Here is a 16,960-nt window from a genome sequence, read left to right on the forward strand (position 1 = left end):
CTACCTCCTGACTCCAGCTTCCTGCTAATGCAGACCCTAGAAGGCAGTGGTGATGGCTCAAATGATTAGGTCCCTGCCACCCACATGGAAGACCTGGATTGAGTTTCCACCTCCCAACACTGGCCCAGCCCAGCCCCAGCCATTGCAGGCACTTGGGGGAGGGAATCAACGGATGGGAACATTCTCTTTCTCTGTCTTTCTGCCTCTCAGATAATTCAGAAAATAGACAGAAAATGTTCACTTTGCTGGACGGAAATTTTCCTGGATAATTCCATGTATTTTAATAATCACAGACATAATCTTATCCTCATTCATTCATGACCAAAAATAAAGACTTTGATAACAATTTATACTCCCTAGCTGCAAAAAACCACATCTATTTTGACATCGAAAAATGCAAAAAGACAAAACTCAAATTCTGATTGCAGAGACAAAACAATGCAACATTCTAAGGTTTTCTGATAATTTTATTGTTTGTTTCACTCTTGATGTTTATATTCCAAAAGCCTACAGAAGTGATGCAAAATATCTGAAGGCTAATCTTAACATTAGACAGAGATTAAGCACTAAATATAAAAAATAAAATTCCCAGCTAATTCATTGAACTTGGTGGAATTTTCCTGAAATATGACAGTTAAATTGATCTGCAAAAAAAAAAGAGTTTGCAATGAAAATGGGTAACATCAACCTCTTTTAGGAAATATTTTAAACACTGTGTGTGCTACCAAAAAATGTTAATCAGGATATGAAAATTTTCAACTCACAATCCCCCGGACTAAATACAAGTTAGCTTTTAACCTGAAGTCAGAATTGCAAAATCTGTAAAAATAAAAATATTTCTATTGCTCTCAGCAATCTACTAATAAATTCTACAAGTTCTTAAAGTCTTTTCAGTAAAATGAACCAGGATCTTGGCAAGCTCCCTGCTTGAGCAGCAAGTAACTTGTGACGCTAGACTCCATGTGTGGACAGAAGCAAGCCGCATTGGTAGCACTGCTCCATTCTGAAAATCGTCTCCAGCATAGAAGAAAGTTCAAGTTCAGCAGTGACCTCCTTCGAGGCAGCTCTGATTGCATAGCTCCAAGTCTGCATGAGTGATCCCTGAGCAGGTGCAACTCTCAGACAGTAAGCTGGAAACAGATTAAAAATGAGAAGGAAGAAGAGGTGAAACATTTCAGTTTACAGATGTTATCCTGGATAAAATGTCAAGAGCTTTGGGACCAGAAATGGATGGTATGCAAAAATAAGGCAACTAGATATCAATAACAATGGGAATTCGAGATGCACTGACCACAAGTGAAGGGGAACTATTTAAAACTCACTTCTGGGCAGTACACCTAGACATTTCTACTCTCTATTACATGCCTACTTCTGCACTTGATCTTAGCCAAAAGGCTGAGAAGTGATATATACCTACTTCTGAATAATCACATTTGATACTAAAAATAATGCCTGAGATATCTTCTAAGGTTCTCCAGATTCTTCCAAATCAAAGAGAGGTCACATAATACCTAGTACTATTGGGGATCAGTCTGTATTTCATAATTATTTGAAAATTGGTAACCTATGTTTGGGTTCAATGATAGCTGTATTAATTTCATTATTTTTATTAATTAAAATATTCCACTCTCCAAATAGGATTAATTATTGGAGCATATTGCACAACTCAAACTGGAGTACTGGTCTTTTGGAATCTAACCATCCATAATGAATTATCTCATTGACCAGTTTTCTCTCATTGAAAGGTCACCAGGGTGTTTCAATGCAACCAGAACATTTCAGAGGGTAAGGTCTTCAGGGTGGCCGCACATATTTGTTTATTTAATTATTTATTTATTTTGAGAGGCAAAGTTATACAGTGAGAGAGAGAAAGAGAGAGAGACAGAGAGAAAGGTCTTCCTTTGCCGTTGGTTCACCCCCGAAGTGGCCACTATGGCCGGCGCGTTGCAGCCAGCATGCTGCACCAATCCGAAGCCAGGAGCCAGGTGCTTCCTCCTGGTCTCCCATGCGGGTGCAGGGCCCAAGGACCTGGGCCATCCTGCACTGCACTCCCGGGCCACAGCAGAGAACTGGACTGGAAGAGGAGCAACCGGGACTAGTACCCAGTGCCCCAACCAGGACTAGAACCCAGGGTGCTGGCGCCGCAGGCAGAGGATTAGCCTAGTGAGCCGCAGTGCCAGCCGGCCTCACATATTTGTAGAATTCAGAATAATTTTTTCATTAGCAAGCCCTGTACTTGTCCACTCTCTTTGACACACAGTTGTCCAATTTAGGTAGTTGTTGAATCCCAGTGAAGAACTGAGTGTTCCTTTAGGGACTTGGAAATGGACAGTAGTGAGGTTCCTTCCGGCCACCTGCCAGGCAGGGGACTCCAGGCCTCCTGGGGTAAGTCTGACTAGCAATTTTAAAGAATTCTTCCGCGGCATCAAGAGCAATGAGACGGTCCTGCAGCAAAGGAAAAAAAAATTGTCATGTTGGAAACCAAGCCTTGTGGAAAGAAATATCAAACAAACAACAAAATCTACTCTACAAATAATAATAAGCAAGTAGGACATTTATCAAGTTTTTCTCGCAGCCTTAGAGACACGATCCTTCACTTTGCCGAGACACAGCTCCCACTCTCGGAACCCTTCCAGACTATTTCTCAGCCTCAGGTTCTATAAGCAGTATCTCTCACATTCCTTTGATCTACAAAGGGCTCAAAACCCAACTGCACAGCAGAATCAGCTGAAAAATACAAACTCTTGAGCCATGACCAAGCCTCAAAGGTTGAGCTGTGATCCAGACTTGGGAGAATGAAAGCTCTGATGTGGCCCCAATTCTGCTGGCCTTGGCAGCCAGCACAGATCACTCACCCCATCCTGCAGTGGTATTGGGGGTGTTGGGAGAAAAGGCAAAAAACACAAAGCAAAATTTGGACTGATGAAGAAAGCTATCTACTTACCACAACAAAGAGATATCTTTCCGAAAGCTCCCAATTTGTTGGGAAAATGTTGGTCTCTTCAGCCAGTTTTAACAACATCTCTCGAGCCTTCCTGGTGTTTTTGGAATCACTGATGGTGCTGAGTTTGGTCACAGACAACAAAGAGTCTGCTTCCTTTTGAAAACCTAAGGTAGAAAAATGTATCCCCCACGTGAAGTTGCCAGCATCCCATACAAGTCCCAGTTCCAGTCCCAGCTGCTCTATTTCGGACCCAGCTCTCTGCTAAGGCCTGGGAAAGCAGCAGAAAGCCAAGTACTTGGGCCCCTGCCACCCATGTGGTTGACCTGGATGAAGCTCTTGACTCCCAACTTCAGCCTGGCCCAGCCTTGGCTACTGTGGCCATCTGGGGAGTGGACAAGCAGATGGTAGGTCAGTCTCTCTCTCCCTCTCCCTCTCCCTCTAACTCTACTTATCAAATAAATAAATAAGTCTTTAAAAAAAGGAAATGACTGTCCTGCACTACAGTCCCTACAGGAGATTAAGGGACCCAAGGGCTAGCATTTGGCACAGTGGTGAAGATGCTCATTGACTGGGATACCTACACCCCATATCAGAGAGCCTGGGTTCAAGTCCTGATTCCACTTTCAATTCCAGCTTTCTGCTAACGTACACCCTGAGAGGCAGCAGATGATGGCTCAAGTACTAGGGTTCCTGCTACCCGAGCCAGAGACCTAGATTGAGTTCCTGGCTGTTGTGGGCATTTCGGGAGCGAACCAGCATATCTATCAGTCAATCAATCAATCTCCCTGCCTCCTTTTCAAATAAATACATTTTAAAAAATAGAGAAGGGACTCAAATGTGGACTCTTCACAAATATTAGAAACTAAAGCCAAAGGCACTATTCCATGTACTACATCCCAGCTTGGTGTGACTGGCAGGGTCTTTAATTAATATTCCTTTGATGTTTCTTCTCACTGATTTTTCTTTGTTAATTTTCCCTCAGAATTAAGCCTCAGACATTCACCCACTGACTGTTTGCTGCCCTTTTTATGGATCAAAGCTCCTTTCCCTGTCCTTACTCTTCATCACCTCCCTGTCTGCAGAATTCCTATCTGTCTCCAACCTGCAAAGCGGTCACCTGCAGGATGCTACTACTCCAAGCTCAGGTCTCTTTCCCCGAGGCAATGTAGCTGGCTGATGAAATTACTTACTGAAGGGCAGAAAAGACTCCAGGATATAAACCTGCCTGGAATAACTTAGATGGTAAAAAGGAGACTACCAACATATATACTGGACAAGTAAAGAGGGAAGAGGTCCTATTGTGCCCCAACTAAAGCATTAGGGACTAGAAGCTTAGCACCCTATTTTTGAGTGGTTTTGGTTTTTCAAATCAGAAGGACTGAGGTTTTGAAATAGATAAATTCATTTTTGAATAAACTAAAAAATAAGCTTGTTTTATGATGGGGGCATGTTTATTCATAACAACCCTGGTGGCACTAATAGAAGCCATAACCTGATTTCTACCCTAATGCCACTGATGCTTTTCCCAGCCTTGACCTTTTCTTCCTTTTACTTCAGAGATTTTCCACGGAATTCTGCTGTCTCTGACACCAGCAGTATTTCCCCCAGTTTCATCTTCTAAAGTTATAACTAAATGGCCAATCACCCTGCTCTAATTCCATCACTCCATAAAGACAGAAGTGTAAATGTGGTGCCTGTGTGACTTCCCTGCCCTGTGCTACCCTACTCTGAGGACAGACAGAATGGCCCATGGCAGAGCGCAGCCTTGAGACACGGGCTGCTGACAACAGAAAAATCAGATGTTTATGTCTGAGGCTGTAATAGCAGGATTGGGCAAATACTTAATACACAATAGCCTGACTCATTGCTAACACTGCTTTTTAAAACCCATGATGGAGAAAGTGAAGAGAAATGATCACAACTCTACTTTTACCACTTCACAATGTCTCCCCAACTCACCTAAATCTTCTAAAATGCGTTTCCATCTGTTTCTCACTTCCCTTCGAATCTGCCGCAAGGAATAGATATCATAGTTGAGTTTTTGCCATTCCTGTAGGAACATAAAAATTTGGTTTTATTTATACCTTTTTGGCCTAAATCTCTATCTCATTGCTAAACTTTGCATTGCTGAAACAATGTGGTTCTCTACTTCCTTGATGTCCAAAGCACACTTACAAGAAGAGAAGGGGACGAATGAGATGGTGTCAGCAGGAAAAACATCAGCTAGCTTAACTGGAGAATGTGAGCCAGGTGACACGGCACGTCACATAAATTACCTCACCCAAACCCTTCACATTACCTGTTCTGTCAACTTCAGTGGTCTCAGCTGGCAAGTGAGTTAACATGTTAATAGTCTATTTATAATTGTTAGAGGTGTGGGCCCGGCAGTTCAGCCATGAATTGGGATGCCCATATCCCTTGTCAGAGTGCCTAGGTTCCATTCCCAGCAGGATGGCTCTCAACTCCAGCTTCCTGCCAATGCTCACCCTGGGAGGCAGCCAGTGATGACTCAAGTACATGGGACACCTAGATTGAGTTCCTGGCTCCTGGCTTCAGCCTGATCCAGTCCCAGGTGTTGTGGGCATTTGGAGAGGGAACCAGTGAATGGAGGAACTCTCTGTCTCTCTGCCTTTCAAATCAACACAAATTCCCCGCAGAAAGACTGTTATAGAGATTGAAGGTAAACAGAAGCACAATATCTGCACTCAGTGAGCATCTATTAAAATCTATGTATAGTTAGAGCCATTTTATATATGAATAAACTAAGACCCAAAAAGCCCTACTGATCAAAATAATATCCAGCTAATAGATGTCTGAATTGGTATTTAAACCTGAGTCTCCCTCCCAAGGTCACAAGAAAACTGACATACTAAGCTCCTATGCCTCCCTTTGTTATCAGAATAAAGTAGATTGGGGATACCACATTTCTTGATTCCTTGACAATATTCTTTCACCACAGATCAACAACACAATTATTTATTTGCATTTCTTTGATAAGTTGATTCTTTCAAGAATTCCTCAGCACTATTTAATGGTTATCATTCTGAAATGTTCAGTATCAGGCTATGAGCAGTGGGCCATAATGTTGATCCCAACAAAGAACTGAAATAATTTAGCAGTGTTAGAATTTTCATTGAGCTAAGTGTTCCTTTATAGTGTCATACAATTTGCTTTTAAGGAGGCTTATCAACATATACCGGTCATTTTATTCAGTATACCTCTTCCTCTTTCTTAGAAAAGACATTAACTATCAACTGACATAAATCACCACTTAAAGTAGTAACATTTTAAATGTTCAATTTAAGACTCAAGTTATTTGATATGTTAACTCCTCTAATTGAAAATATTTCAAGGATGTCATTATTTTCTAACTTCCTTCCATGACTTGTCTTACTCATTGCAAATCAACTTTCATGACTTGATAAGAAAAATCAAGTTGGCTGCCATTCATAAATGTTAACAGATACCACTTTGAAAAAAAGAGTTGGTAAAGTAAAATGTGTTTTGCTGCAACTGCATTTTAGATCTTGTATCTGAAGTTATGCAATCAAAAGCGCATGGATTTTCAGTTACATTATTAAAGTAAGGAGGCAATGACTTTGCTCGTACTCTTATTATTTTGGATTTTTTATTAGTTGTTTTTTTAAATTTTATTTAAGATATACAACTTCATGCATTTCATAAATACTAATTTAGGAACATAGTGATTCTCTCCATCCTACTTTTGCTTCTACCCACACTCCCATCCTTCTTCCTCTTCCCTCTCCTATTCCCATTCTTATTTTTTACTAAGATCTATTTTCAACTAACTTTATACCCATAGAATCAGCCCTACTCTATGTAAAGAGTTCAGCATATAGCATGAAGAAAAAAACTGATATTCAATAGTTGAGACGAGGGTTGTTCAAAGTCATCACATCTCAAATTGTCAATTTCACTTCTATAGATTACCTTTTAGGTACTCTATTAGTTACCACAGGTCAGGGAGAACACAGGGTATCTGTCCATTTGGGACTGGCTTATTTCACTAAGTATAATTTTTTCCAGGTGAATCCATTTTGTTGCAAGTGACAGTGTTTCATTTTTTACAGCTGTGTAGTATTCCATGGCATACATATCCCATAATATCTTTACCCAGTCTTCAGTTGACACATATTTGGGTTGATTCCATATCTTAGCTATTGTGAATTGAGCTGCAATAAACATGGAGGTACAGATAACTCTTTCATATGCTGAATTCATTTCCCTTGGGTAAATTCCCAGGAGTGGGATGGCTGGGTCATATGGTGGGTCTACATTTAGATTTCTAAGGTATCTCCATACTGTCTTCCATAATTGTTGAATCAGTTTACATTTCCACCAACAGTGGATTAGGATACCTTTGTCCCTACATCCTTGCCAACATCTGTTATTTGTTCATTTTTGTATGAAAGCCATTATAACTGGGGTGAGGTGAAACCTCATTGTGGTTTTGATTTTTCATTTCCCTGATGGCTGGTGATCCTGGGCATTTTTTCATGTGTCTGTTGGCCATCTAAACTTCCTCTTTATAAAATGCCTTCAACTCCTTTGCCCATTTCTTAACTGGATTGTCTGTTTTGTTGTTGCTGAGTTTCTTGACCTCATTATATATTCCAGATATTAATCCCTTATCAGCTGCATAGTTTGTAAATAATTTCTCCCATTCTGATGGCTGCCTCTTCACCTTGCTGAGTATTTCTTTTGTAGTGCAGAAGCTTCTGAAATTAATGTAACCCCATTTGTCAATTTTGGTTTTGATTGCATGTGCTTTGGGGGTATTTTCCAAGAACTCTTTGCCTATGCCAATATCTTGCAGCGTTTCCCCAATGTTCTCTAATGATTTGATGTTATTAGGTTGTATTTATGTCTTTGATCCATTTTTAGTGGATTTCTGTGTAAGATGTAAGGAAAGGGTCTTGCTTCATAATTCTGCATGTGGAGATCCAGTTTTCCCAGCACCATTTGTTGAAGACACTGTTCTTGCTCCAGGGATTGATTTTAGCCTTTTGTCAAATATAAGTTGGTTGTAGATGTATGGACTGATTTCTAGAGTTTCTATTCTGTTCCACTGATCTATCAATCTGTTTCTGTGCCAGTATGAGGCTGTTTTGATTATAACTGCCCTGTAGTATGTCTTGAAATCTGCATTGTGATGCCTCCTGCTTTGTTTATATTGTATAAGATTGCTTTAGCTATTCAAGATCCAAGATCTCTTGTGTTTCCATATGAATTGTAACATTTTTTGTAGCTATTGTGAATGGGATTCATCTTAGAAGTTCTTTCTCAGCCATAGCACTGTCCGTGTATACAACTCTATTGATATTTGCATTAATTTTATATCCTGCCACTTTACCAAATCCTTCTATGAGTTCCAATAATCTCTCAGTGGAGTTTTTTGGATCCCATATATATTGAATCATGTCATCTGCAAATAGGAAAAGTTGGACTTCCTCCTTCCCAATTTGTATCCCTTTGATATGTTTTTCTTTCCTAATGGCTCTGGCTAAAACTTCCAGGACTATATTGAATAGCAATGGTGAGAGTCATCATCCTTGTCTAGTTCCAGATCTTAATGGAAATGCTTCCAACTATTCCCTATTTAATAGGATGCTGGCCATGTCATAAATTGCCTTGATTGTGTTGAAGAATGTTCCTTCTATACCCAATTTGCTTAAGGTTTTCATTATGAAAGGATGTTGTATTTTTATCAAATGCTTTTTCTGCATCTATTGAGATAATCACATGGTTTTGTTTCTTCTGTTTGTTAATGTGCTGTATCATATTTATTTGTTTGCATATGTTGAACCATCCCTGTATACCAGGGATAAATACCATTTGGTCCAGGAGAATTATCTTTCTGTTATGTTGCTGGATTCACTTAGCTAGCATTTTGTTGAGGATTGTTGCATCTACGTTTATCAGGGAAATTGGTCTGTAGTTGCCACTCTCTGTTGTATCTTTTTCAGATTTAGGAATTAAGGTGATTCTGGTTTAATAGAAGGAGTTTGGGGGGATTCCATCCCTTTCAATTGTTTTGAATAGCTTGCGAAGAATTGCAATTAGTCTTTATGACTAATTGACTAATATATGACCCTTGTTACCTTTGATCTCCACAAAAATCCAGCATGGAAGTCTTTTTATGTAACTTGCACCATTCCCAGCTGCCAGTAGTGGTCAAACAATATTCAAATATAAGTGCATCCATTTCCAAAGCCCACATACCCTTAGAAAAAGAAACTGAAAATAATTAGTATATGTTGTTGCTCCCCTGAACTTAGCTTCTTTTGTATCATGTACACACTAAGTAAGGTAACACATTCAGATGATTCATAATTCAAAAAGTATTGAAGGTTCTGTCACCCAGCCACCCATGCTGCCTCTTCAGATAATTATCAATTTCTCCTATACCCACCTACTTTTTCCATAAATGGTAGCATACTATAGTACTTTTCACTTAATAATGTATTTTAGCCATCATTCCATACCAGAATATAAGCTTCTGATCTTGCTTAATTTTACTTTTTGGACCATCTGAGATAGACAGAAATTGAGTTATAATAAATATGTTTTATAGAAACCAAGTCCTGGGGCCTGTGCTGTGGCGCAGTGGGTTAAAGCCCTAACCTGAAGTGCCAGCATCCCATATGGGCGCCGGTTCTAATCCCAGTTGCTCCTCTTCCGATCCAGCTCTCTGCTACGACCTGGGAAAGCAACAGAGGATGGCCCAAGCCCTTGGGCCCCTGCACCTGCGTGGGAGACCTGGAAGAGGCTCCTGGCTCCAGATCAGCGTAGCTCAGGCCAGTTGCGGCCATCTGGGGAGTGAACCAGCGGATGGAAGACCTCTCTCTCTGTCTCTACCTCTCTCTGTAACTCTGTCTTTCATATAAATAAAATAAATCTTAAAAAAAAAAAAAAAGGAAACCAGTCCCTTCAAAACTACAATCCTAGTCATTCTAGGTACCCTGGGTATCATGCACTGTGCACAATCCTTTGGAAATTTCCACTTCAAGTCTAGAAATATTGGCATAAAAAAAAAAAAAGACACCAGAGGAGGTATTAGGCTTAGTGCTTAAGATTCTAGTTGTGACAGCCTCATCCCATATGGGAGTGCCTGGGTTCAAGTCCCAGCTCCAAATTCCATTCCAGTTTCCTACTACTGCAGATCTTGGAAGGCAGCATACAATATGCTCAAAGAATTGTATTCCTGCCACCCCTGTGGGAGACCTGAATTAAATTCCTAGCCCCAACTGTTGTAGGCTTATGGAAAGTGAACAAGTGGATGAGACCTTGCTTACTCACTCTTCAATAAACAGTTTAAAGGACACTAAAAAACTGATTGTAACAATATTGCATTACAAAAATCAAACATATCTAAATAAGGGAGCTACAAATTGTGTAGTAGCCAATTTTTTGCAAGTGTTAGCTTCTTGTAAAAATAAATGCTTTTGGTAACTGTTCTCCCTTTCAATGCAGTTTTCACCAATTAACATCCTCTTATGCTACTTTCTACTCAAAATGAAGAAGGATCCCCCTATAAGATATAAAAATTGTATTGACCGCTTTTCCAGGTTGGCTCTTTTCATTTTGTAGATAATGGGAAATAACAGATAAATAGAAGACAGACACAGAATACATGGTGGTTGTGTGAGTTTTAGCAAATATCTAACACATTTTCTAACATTTGTGTTTCACAGAGAAACGTGAGATGTGTAATGAAGATTAGGATAGTTTTGCAGCTACTGAGGAATACTCAAAACTACTGACGTCTGGGGCCTGCGCTGTGGCAGAGCGGGTAAAGCCATCGCCTTCGTGCCAGGCATCCCATATGGGCGCCAGTTAGAGTCCCAGCTGCTCCACTTCCCATTCAGCTCTCTGCTATGGCCTGGGAAAGCAGTAGAAGATGGCCTAAGTCCTGGGCCCCTGCACCCACGTGGGAGACCCAGAAGAAACTCCTGGCACCTGAAATCGGATCAGCCCACCTCCAGCCATTATAGACATTTGGGGAGGGAACCAGTGGATGGAAGACCTCTTTCTCTCTCTCACTCACTCACTTGCTCTATCTCTGCCTCTGTCTCTCTGTAACTCTGCCTTTCAAATGAAATAATTAGATCTTAAAAAAAAAAAAAAAAAAAAAAAAAAAAACCTTGATGTCAGTCTGGAGAAAAGTCTCTAGTCAGACACCAAGGGGCTCAGCGTTGGAGCCCAGGCAACATTATAGCAGTGATTTGGCAAAGTAAAATATCAACACAGCCAAGGCACCAGACACAAGGACCTGCTCACAAAGGAGTTCACATGAAAGAAAAGTCTAGGGTTTGAACAAACCAAAAGCTCTAAATCCACCCAAAATGTGGCTTTCAGTCTGCATTTCTCTGTGTTGAACACAGCACTGGGCTCACAAAGAATGAACAGCACATTACCATTGTCCTAAAGGAATGAAAATACAGCTCCCTCCCCCCAGAAAAAAACCCTACTGTAATATTGTACTGCATTAATAACAGCACTTTCAAAAGGGAATGGCAGTCAATGTCTTTCCTATGGTTTGAAAGCATCTCCCAAAAGTTCACTGTTGGAAACATAATCCCCAAGTCCCCATGTTCATGGTATTTGGAGGTGGAGTCTTTGGGAGGTAAATAGGAGAGAGGAGATCAGGAGCATGGGGGCCCCGTGATGGCATCCGTGGCTTTACAAGAAGAGGAAGAGAGACCCAGGCCACCATGTTTGCTCTGTTTCACCATGCAGTGCCTTCCACAAAGCTATGAGGCAGCACAAGGCCCTCATCATGCTCTTGGACTTCCCAGCCTCCAGAACGGTGATCCAAACAAACTCCTATTCTTTCTAAGTTGCTCAGTCTGTGGAATTCAGTTATAGCAAGAGAGAATGCACTGGGACAGTCCTCTTCAGAGAATACCTGAGGAACTGCCTTAAGAAGACCAACTGCGTGGCAGCCAGGAGAAAAGCAGCAAAGACGGCAGCTTTGGACAGCCCATCATGGTGGCCTTGTTGACAGAGGTGGGAATCAGAGGACATTGAAGGACATGGGAAACACCCTTAAATAGTTGCTACATGGAAAAAGGATTCCCTTTGCTTTGTCTAAACAGCTCTAAAATGCAGAACTAGGACAAAGAGGTGGAAGTTAAAAGAATGACGATCAATGCAAGGAGGCCTTTTCTACTTGCAATGAAATCTCTGTAAGATAAGGAACCTTAACCGGAATGCTGAAGTGGTTTCTATACCTTATTCAGAAGCACGCCATATAATCTATAACTTACAGAAATTTATATATACTCACTCGATGTATTTTTTTCTGTGTTACCTGATAAAATCCATTAAGAATTTAAAGGCATTTGCAAAAAAAGAATAGATATATTAATGATAGGTAGATGCACAGAAAGACAATCAACAGAAGCTATAGCTAATATTTGCAGGGCATTTGCTACTTCCCTAGCATTGCTCTAAGCTCCTCATATACATTTGCTCAGTTAATCTTCCTTACAGGATGCACTGCCCTATGAGATGGATAGTATTATAACCCGTCTTGAGAATGTGGAGACTGAGACTCAAATAGATTAAGTAACTTGTTCAGATATGCACAGTGATAAGTAAGGAGCTAGGATTTCAATGTTTATTTATATTTATTTGAAAGGCAGAATGAGAGAGACAGATTGATCTTCTATCCACTGGTTCACTCCCTCAAATGCCCACAACAGCTGGTGTTGGGCCAGGCTGAAGCCAGGACCCAGGAACTCTATCCAAGATTCCCACATGGGTGGTAGGGACCCATTCACTTGAGCCATCATCTGCCTCCTCCCGGGGTATGCATAAGTAGGAAGCTGGATCAGAAGTGGAAATAAGATTCAATTCCCAGAGCTGCTCCAAAACAGGATGCAGGCATCCCAGGCAGTGGCTTAACCCACAGCACCACAACACCCACCTAGCTGGGATTTCACACCCAGGCACAGCCAACACACTTATCCATTGTGCACACTGCCTCTTAAAACAGGAAGGGAGTGGTGGGCAAGGGAGAAAAAGAAATAGAGGAAGAAAAGAGTGAGAGCAGCTGTTGAGACCAACCTGAAGCCACAAAGATGGGCCCGAGGAGGAACTAGGAAACACAGCTGAAATGGGGAGCAAACAGAATTCTTCTCATCAAGAATTCTACCAAATCCAGGAATGTCCTTTATCTAAGGGGTCGACTCAAAGGAACAAAAAGCTCTGGGACTTCCTTTGGAGACTCCAGTCCAGCCATTCTGTCCTCAGAGATGGTAGAGACCACATCCAGCCCCTCCCACACTCCCCCTCACTCCCCCCTCTCCACTCTGTCTCCACTTCCTCTCTGGAGGACTGAGTCAAAGGCAACCCTCCCTTCAAGAGGCAATGGGTGGTGAGGAGGGCAGAAGCTGAGATCTGCAGCTCTAAGAACTGAGTAGAAATGGTAAGTAATTCAGACTGAGTTGTGCTTGTGAACAACAGAGAGGGCTGCAAGGGCTCTCATCCATTCAGGCTTCAGGACTGAGAAGCTCCCAGGGGAGACTTACTTAAGGAACCTCCTTCCTCAGTGCTCAACTCTCTTCTCTAACAGAAGACTTCCCTTGCAAAACTCCCTGGAGAGCTTGCACACGTGTGCTCTCAGGCTTGTGGATCACAGTGTTACATGAATGTGGAAAGAGGCAGGTATTTAGCCTAATGGTTAAGACACCCTCATTCCATATCAGAGTGTCTGAGTTCAATTTCCAGCTCTGGCTCCAGCTTCCTACTAATGCAGACCCTGGGAGGCAGTGGTGATAGCTCAAGTAGCTGGGTCCCTGCCACCCACGTGACCGACCTGGGTTACATTCCTGGCCCCTGGGGCTGGGGCTGGCCCAGCCCCAATCATTGCAAGAATTTGGGAACTGAACCTTCCTCTTCAGAGGAAGAAGAGAGTGCTCTTCTCTGAAGAAGAGAGTGCTTTCTTGCTGTCTTTTACTTCTCTTGCTGTCTTCCCCCTCCACCAAATAAATAATTTTTTTTAAAAAAAAGAAAAGAAAAGAACATGAGAACCCAGCCCAACCTTCCATAGAACTCTCATGACAAACCAGTTTTACTTGCTCACATGATGGGCTTCTTCCCAGAGTTAATCAGCCTGCACATTTGGGCAAAACCCAAATGCTTGACCTCATTTACCAAATCCTTGAGAAGGTATTTGCAAGGAAGGAGCCCACTTGCCTTAATAGGACAACTGGCTGCACTGATGCAAGCAGTTGTAGCAGCCTCTCCCTAACCCCTTGACCTTCTTGAACTCCAGTCTACTTTCCACCCCTGCTAAAAGGCTTCAGAGAGAGCCTATCCTCACTGCTTCCTTATCTCTGATCACCAGCCCCAGCAAGCTGCCTTCTGCACAACTCCTCCCCATGGAAAGTGCTGAGACACTTTCCCCAACCTCCCTAACCCATCAGTGACTGGACTGAGGGGTGTCTCAGGGTCTTTTCTCGGGCTCTGCTCACCTTCCCAGAGCATTGAATCCTGATGGCCATGCTCTTAGCAGATCTAAGTTGCTATGGGGAAGGGGAAAAGAAATGAGCGTGTACTGACGGCCCACTGCCCACTGATCTGCTGGAACCAGGAGCTGGTGCTGGGTATTGAACCCAGGCTCTCCTATGTGGGATGGGGGTATTCTAACCTGAGGTGAACTACTAGGCCCCAAGTGCCTATTTTTGAATCTAGAAATCAGCACTATCAGAAAAAGCCACTTGAGCTATAGCCCATATCTATTTCAGGTTTATAAAGCAGGCTTCTATAAGATATTTTGATTTATCTATTTTTGGAAAACAATACATTTAAGGAAGCTAAAATAAACCAAAATGATTCACTCACTGCTTCCACTTCATGCCTGATCAAACATGTGTCTTTTGAAAAGTACCTTTCAGATTCATCTGAGGATGAACTGTGGAGCAGGTTCTGCCTCAGGTACTCTGTGCTGTTACATTCACTGCAAAATCTGAAGGGATGAGTTGAATGATCCCTTTCTAGAAATGTGTTAAATGAAATCCTATAAACAACTCAGCAGAGACCCCACAACCATGAAGTGGGGGACCTAACACTTAAACTCAAGTCTGACTCCAGAACCCATGCTCCTTATGGTAATAAAAGTAGCTACTTAATTAGACCCAAATTTAGCCCACTCTCTTGTCCTGCTGCATGTCACCAACATGCAAACTGGGACACAAAAGAGAGAAATGGGACACAGCGTGCAGGGATTTTCTTTCCAAAAGTGGTTTCCAGTGCAGCCACTCAGGTCCAGAGGACAGACAGGCAGCCCGCCTCTGTTCTTGGCAGCAGGAGAAAAGTCAATACCACCAGATCCCCACACAAGGAGCAGGCTGGGGAGGGGAGGGAGGGTGGCAACAGTCAATGATGCAGAGGGAGCCCAGGGCTCCCTTTAAACACACCTGAGCAGTGCGTTTAAACTGAACAGTGTCAAGGCTACCTGCCCATCCTGGCATCCCCTTTCAACACCAAGAGTCGATTCTCTCCGGCCACCGACTTGCTGTGTAAGTGGGGAAAAGCAAGGCTGTATTTCACTGTTCCTAGATGGCCAATCCACTTATTGGTCATCTGCCCCCACCTCAGCCTGAATGGCACAGAATCAACTGAGCAGAACAACCCAGTGAGTGTGATGAAGGATAAGTAACAGACTAGATGCACCTGAAGGAAGGGGTGGGAGGGGAAGGAGCTGGCAGGGGCCAGTGCCCAGGGACCCAACCCATAGGACCGCGGGGGACCCCAAGACCTGAGAGCTCCCAATGCTAACAATAGGGTTGGCTTTATTACTGTACCCTGACCACCTCCTCACCCTGCAGCACCCACTGTAAGAAAGGTTTACCTGTGGATAACCACTTTGATTGGGTAGGTTCAACTCTGATGTGGGTGTATCACTCAAGCTTCTTCCAACCACCTGTTTTGGGAGATTAAGACCCATTTTTGGATGACAGATGAGCTTCTGGGTCATCTCCTCACTCACCTTCCAGTGCTATCTACTGGCCCTTCCTCTAAATTCTAGGGGAAATCAAGTCTCAGTGGAGACTATGATGCCCCCACGCATAGAAGCCTCCAAGTCTCTATATGAGAACTACAAGAATAATAAAGTGAAACTTCAGGGCAGTTTGTCTCTCCACACCATGCAGAGCCCCAAATTCCGAATGTCATCTGGAGTTACTGTTCAGAGCACCTGAAAACAATGCATGCACACCCTGGTTGCTAACACAGTTCCTAGGCCCATTGCAATGCTGATCTGCTTTGACCTAGAATAAATGCTAGAATTTTTACCTAGAATAGGTCAATACAAATGCTGAGGAATGCTTCTCCAACTCTTCCTGTTTATTTTCACTCCACAGCTCTGCTGGAGTTCTAGAAACAGACTGCTTTGCAGTCAGAGGCCCCTGACCTAATTCTTTATCTGGTTTTAACCAGATTAAGCCAAGAGATAGCTCACAGCTCCTGCTGCCAAACTATGCCAGCCAAGCCATGGAAAGGAGCTGCTAAGCAATGCGATTTGAGCTCATTTTGTCTAATGTGGGAAATTCAGGCCCAAGCATGGATTTAGAGATAACAGGGCCAAACTCAGGATGTGATCTGACTGGTGCTGCCAGCAGGAGAAACTGGGGCTCGGTGTTCTCCATGTGACACTGTTATTCTTAACCAACCAGTCAGAAGAAACTACAGAGTGCTGGGGCTCTGGTCACTGCAGAGAAGACAGACAAGTCGTTGTTGTCCCCAGAAGCAAAGGATAGCAGGACTAGCTTCCTGTCCCTGGAGAGGAAATGAGAACTTAAATTCTTAGCAAGGTAGAAACAGCCAACTCCTTCAAGGTTGCTTGTTCAAAGTACTGACCCAAGTTTAGATTTAAGAATGGACTGCCTGAATTCAGAGTCTGGAAGATATCTCAAAGATCTGACTTGCTCCAGCAATCCCACAGCAGCCACTGTCTGCATGAGGCTGTTGAGTAACAAAGGTGTGGCT

At 42.5% G+C, this 16,960-nt stretch overlaps 1 protein-coding gene across 1 annotated transcript in view; it reads right to left on the minus strand.

Annotated features, from left to right (window-relative positions):
• Positions 1 to 446: 446 nt before the first annotated feature.
• The window catches only part of MREG (melanoregulin), a 64,495-nt gene continuing 47,981 nt past the window's right edge, over positions 447 to 16,960 (minus strand). Inside the window, exons 3-5 of the mRNA XM_062201849.1 lie at positions 4,904 to 4,994; positions 2,945 to 3,108; positions 447 to 2,445 (exon numbers count right to left, since the gene is read on the minus strand). Coding sequence (XP_062057833.1) covers positions 2,311 to 2,445; positions 2,945 to 3,108; positions 4,904 to 4,994 — 390 coding nt within the window. The 3' untranslated portion in view covers positions 447 to 2,310. The remainder of the gene's footprint in view (positions 2,446 to 2,944; positions 3,109 to 4,903; positions 4,995 to 16,960) is intronic.

This window comes from Lepus europaeus, chromosome 1, assembly GCF_033115175.1.
Source record: "Lepus europaeus isolate LE1 chromosome 1, mLepTim1.pri, whole genome shotgun sequence".
Taxonomy (NCBI): Eukaryota; Metazoa; Chordata; class Mammalia; order Lagomorpha; family Leporidae; genus Lepus; species Lepus europaeus.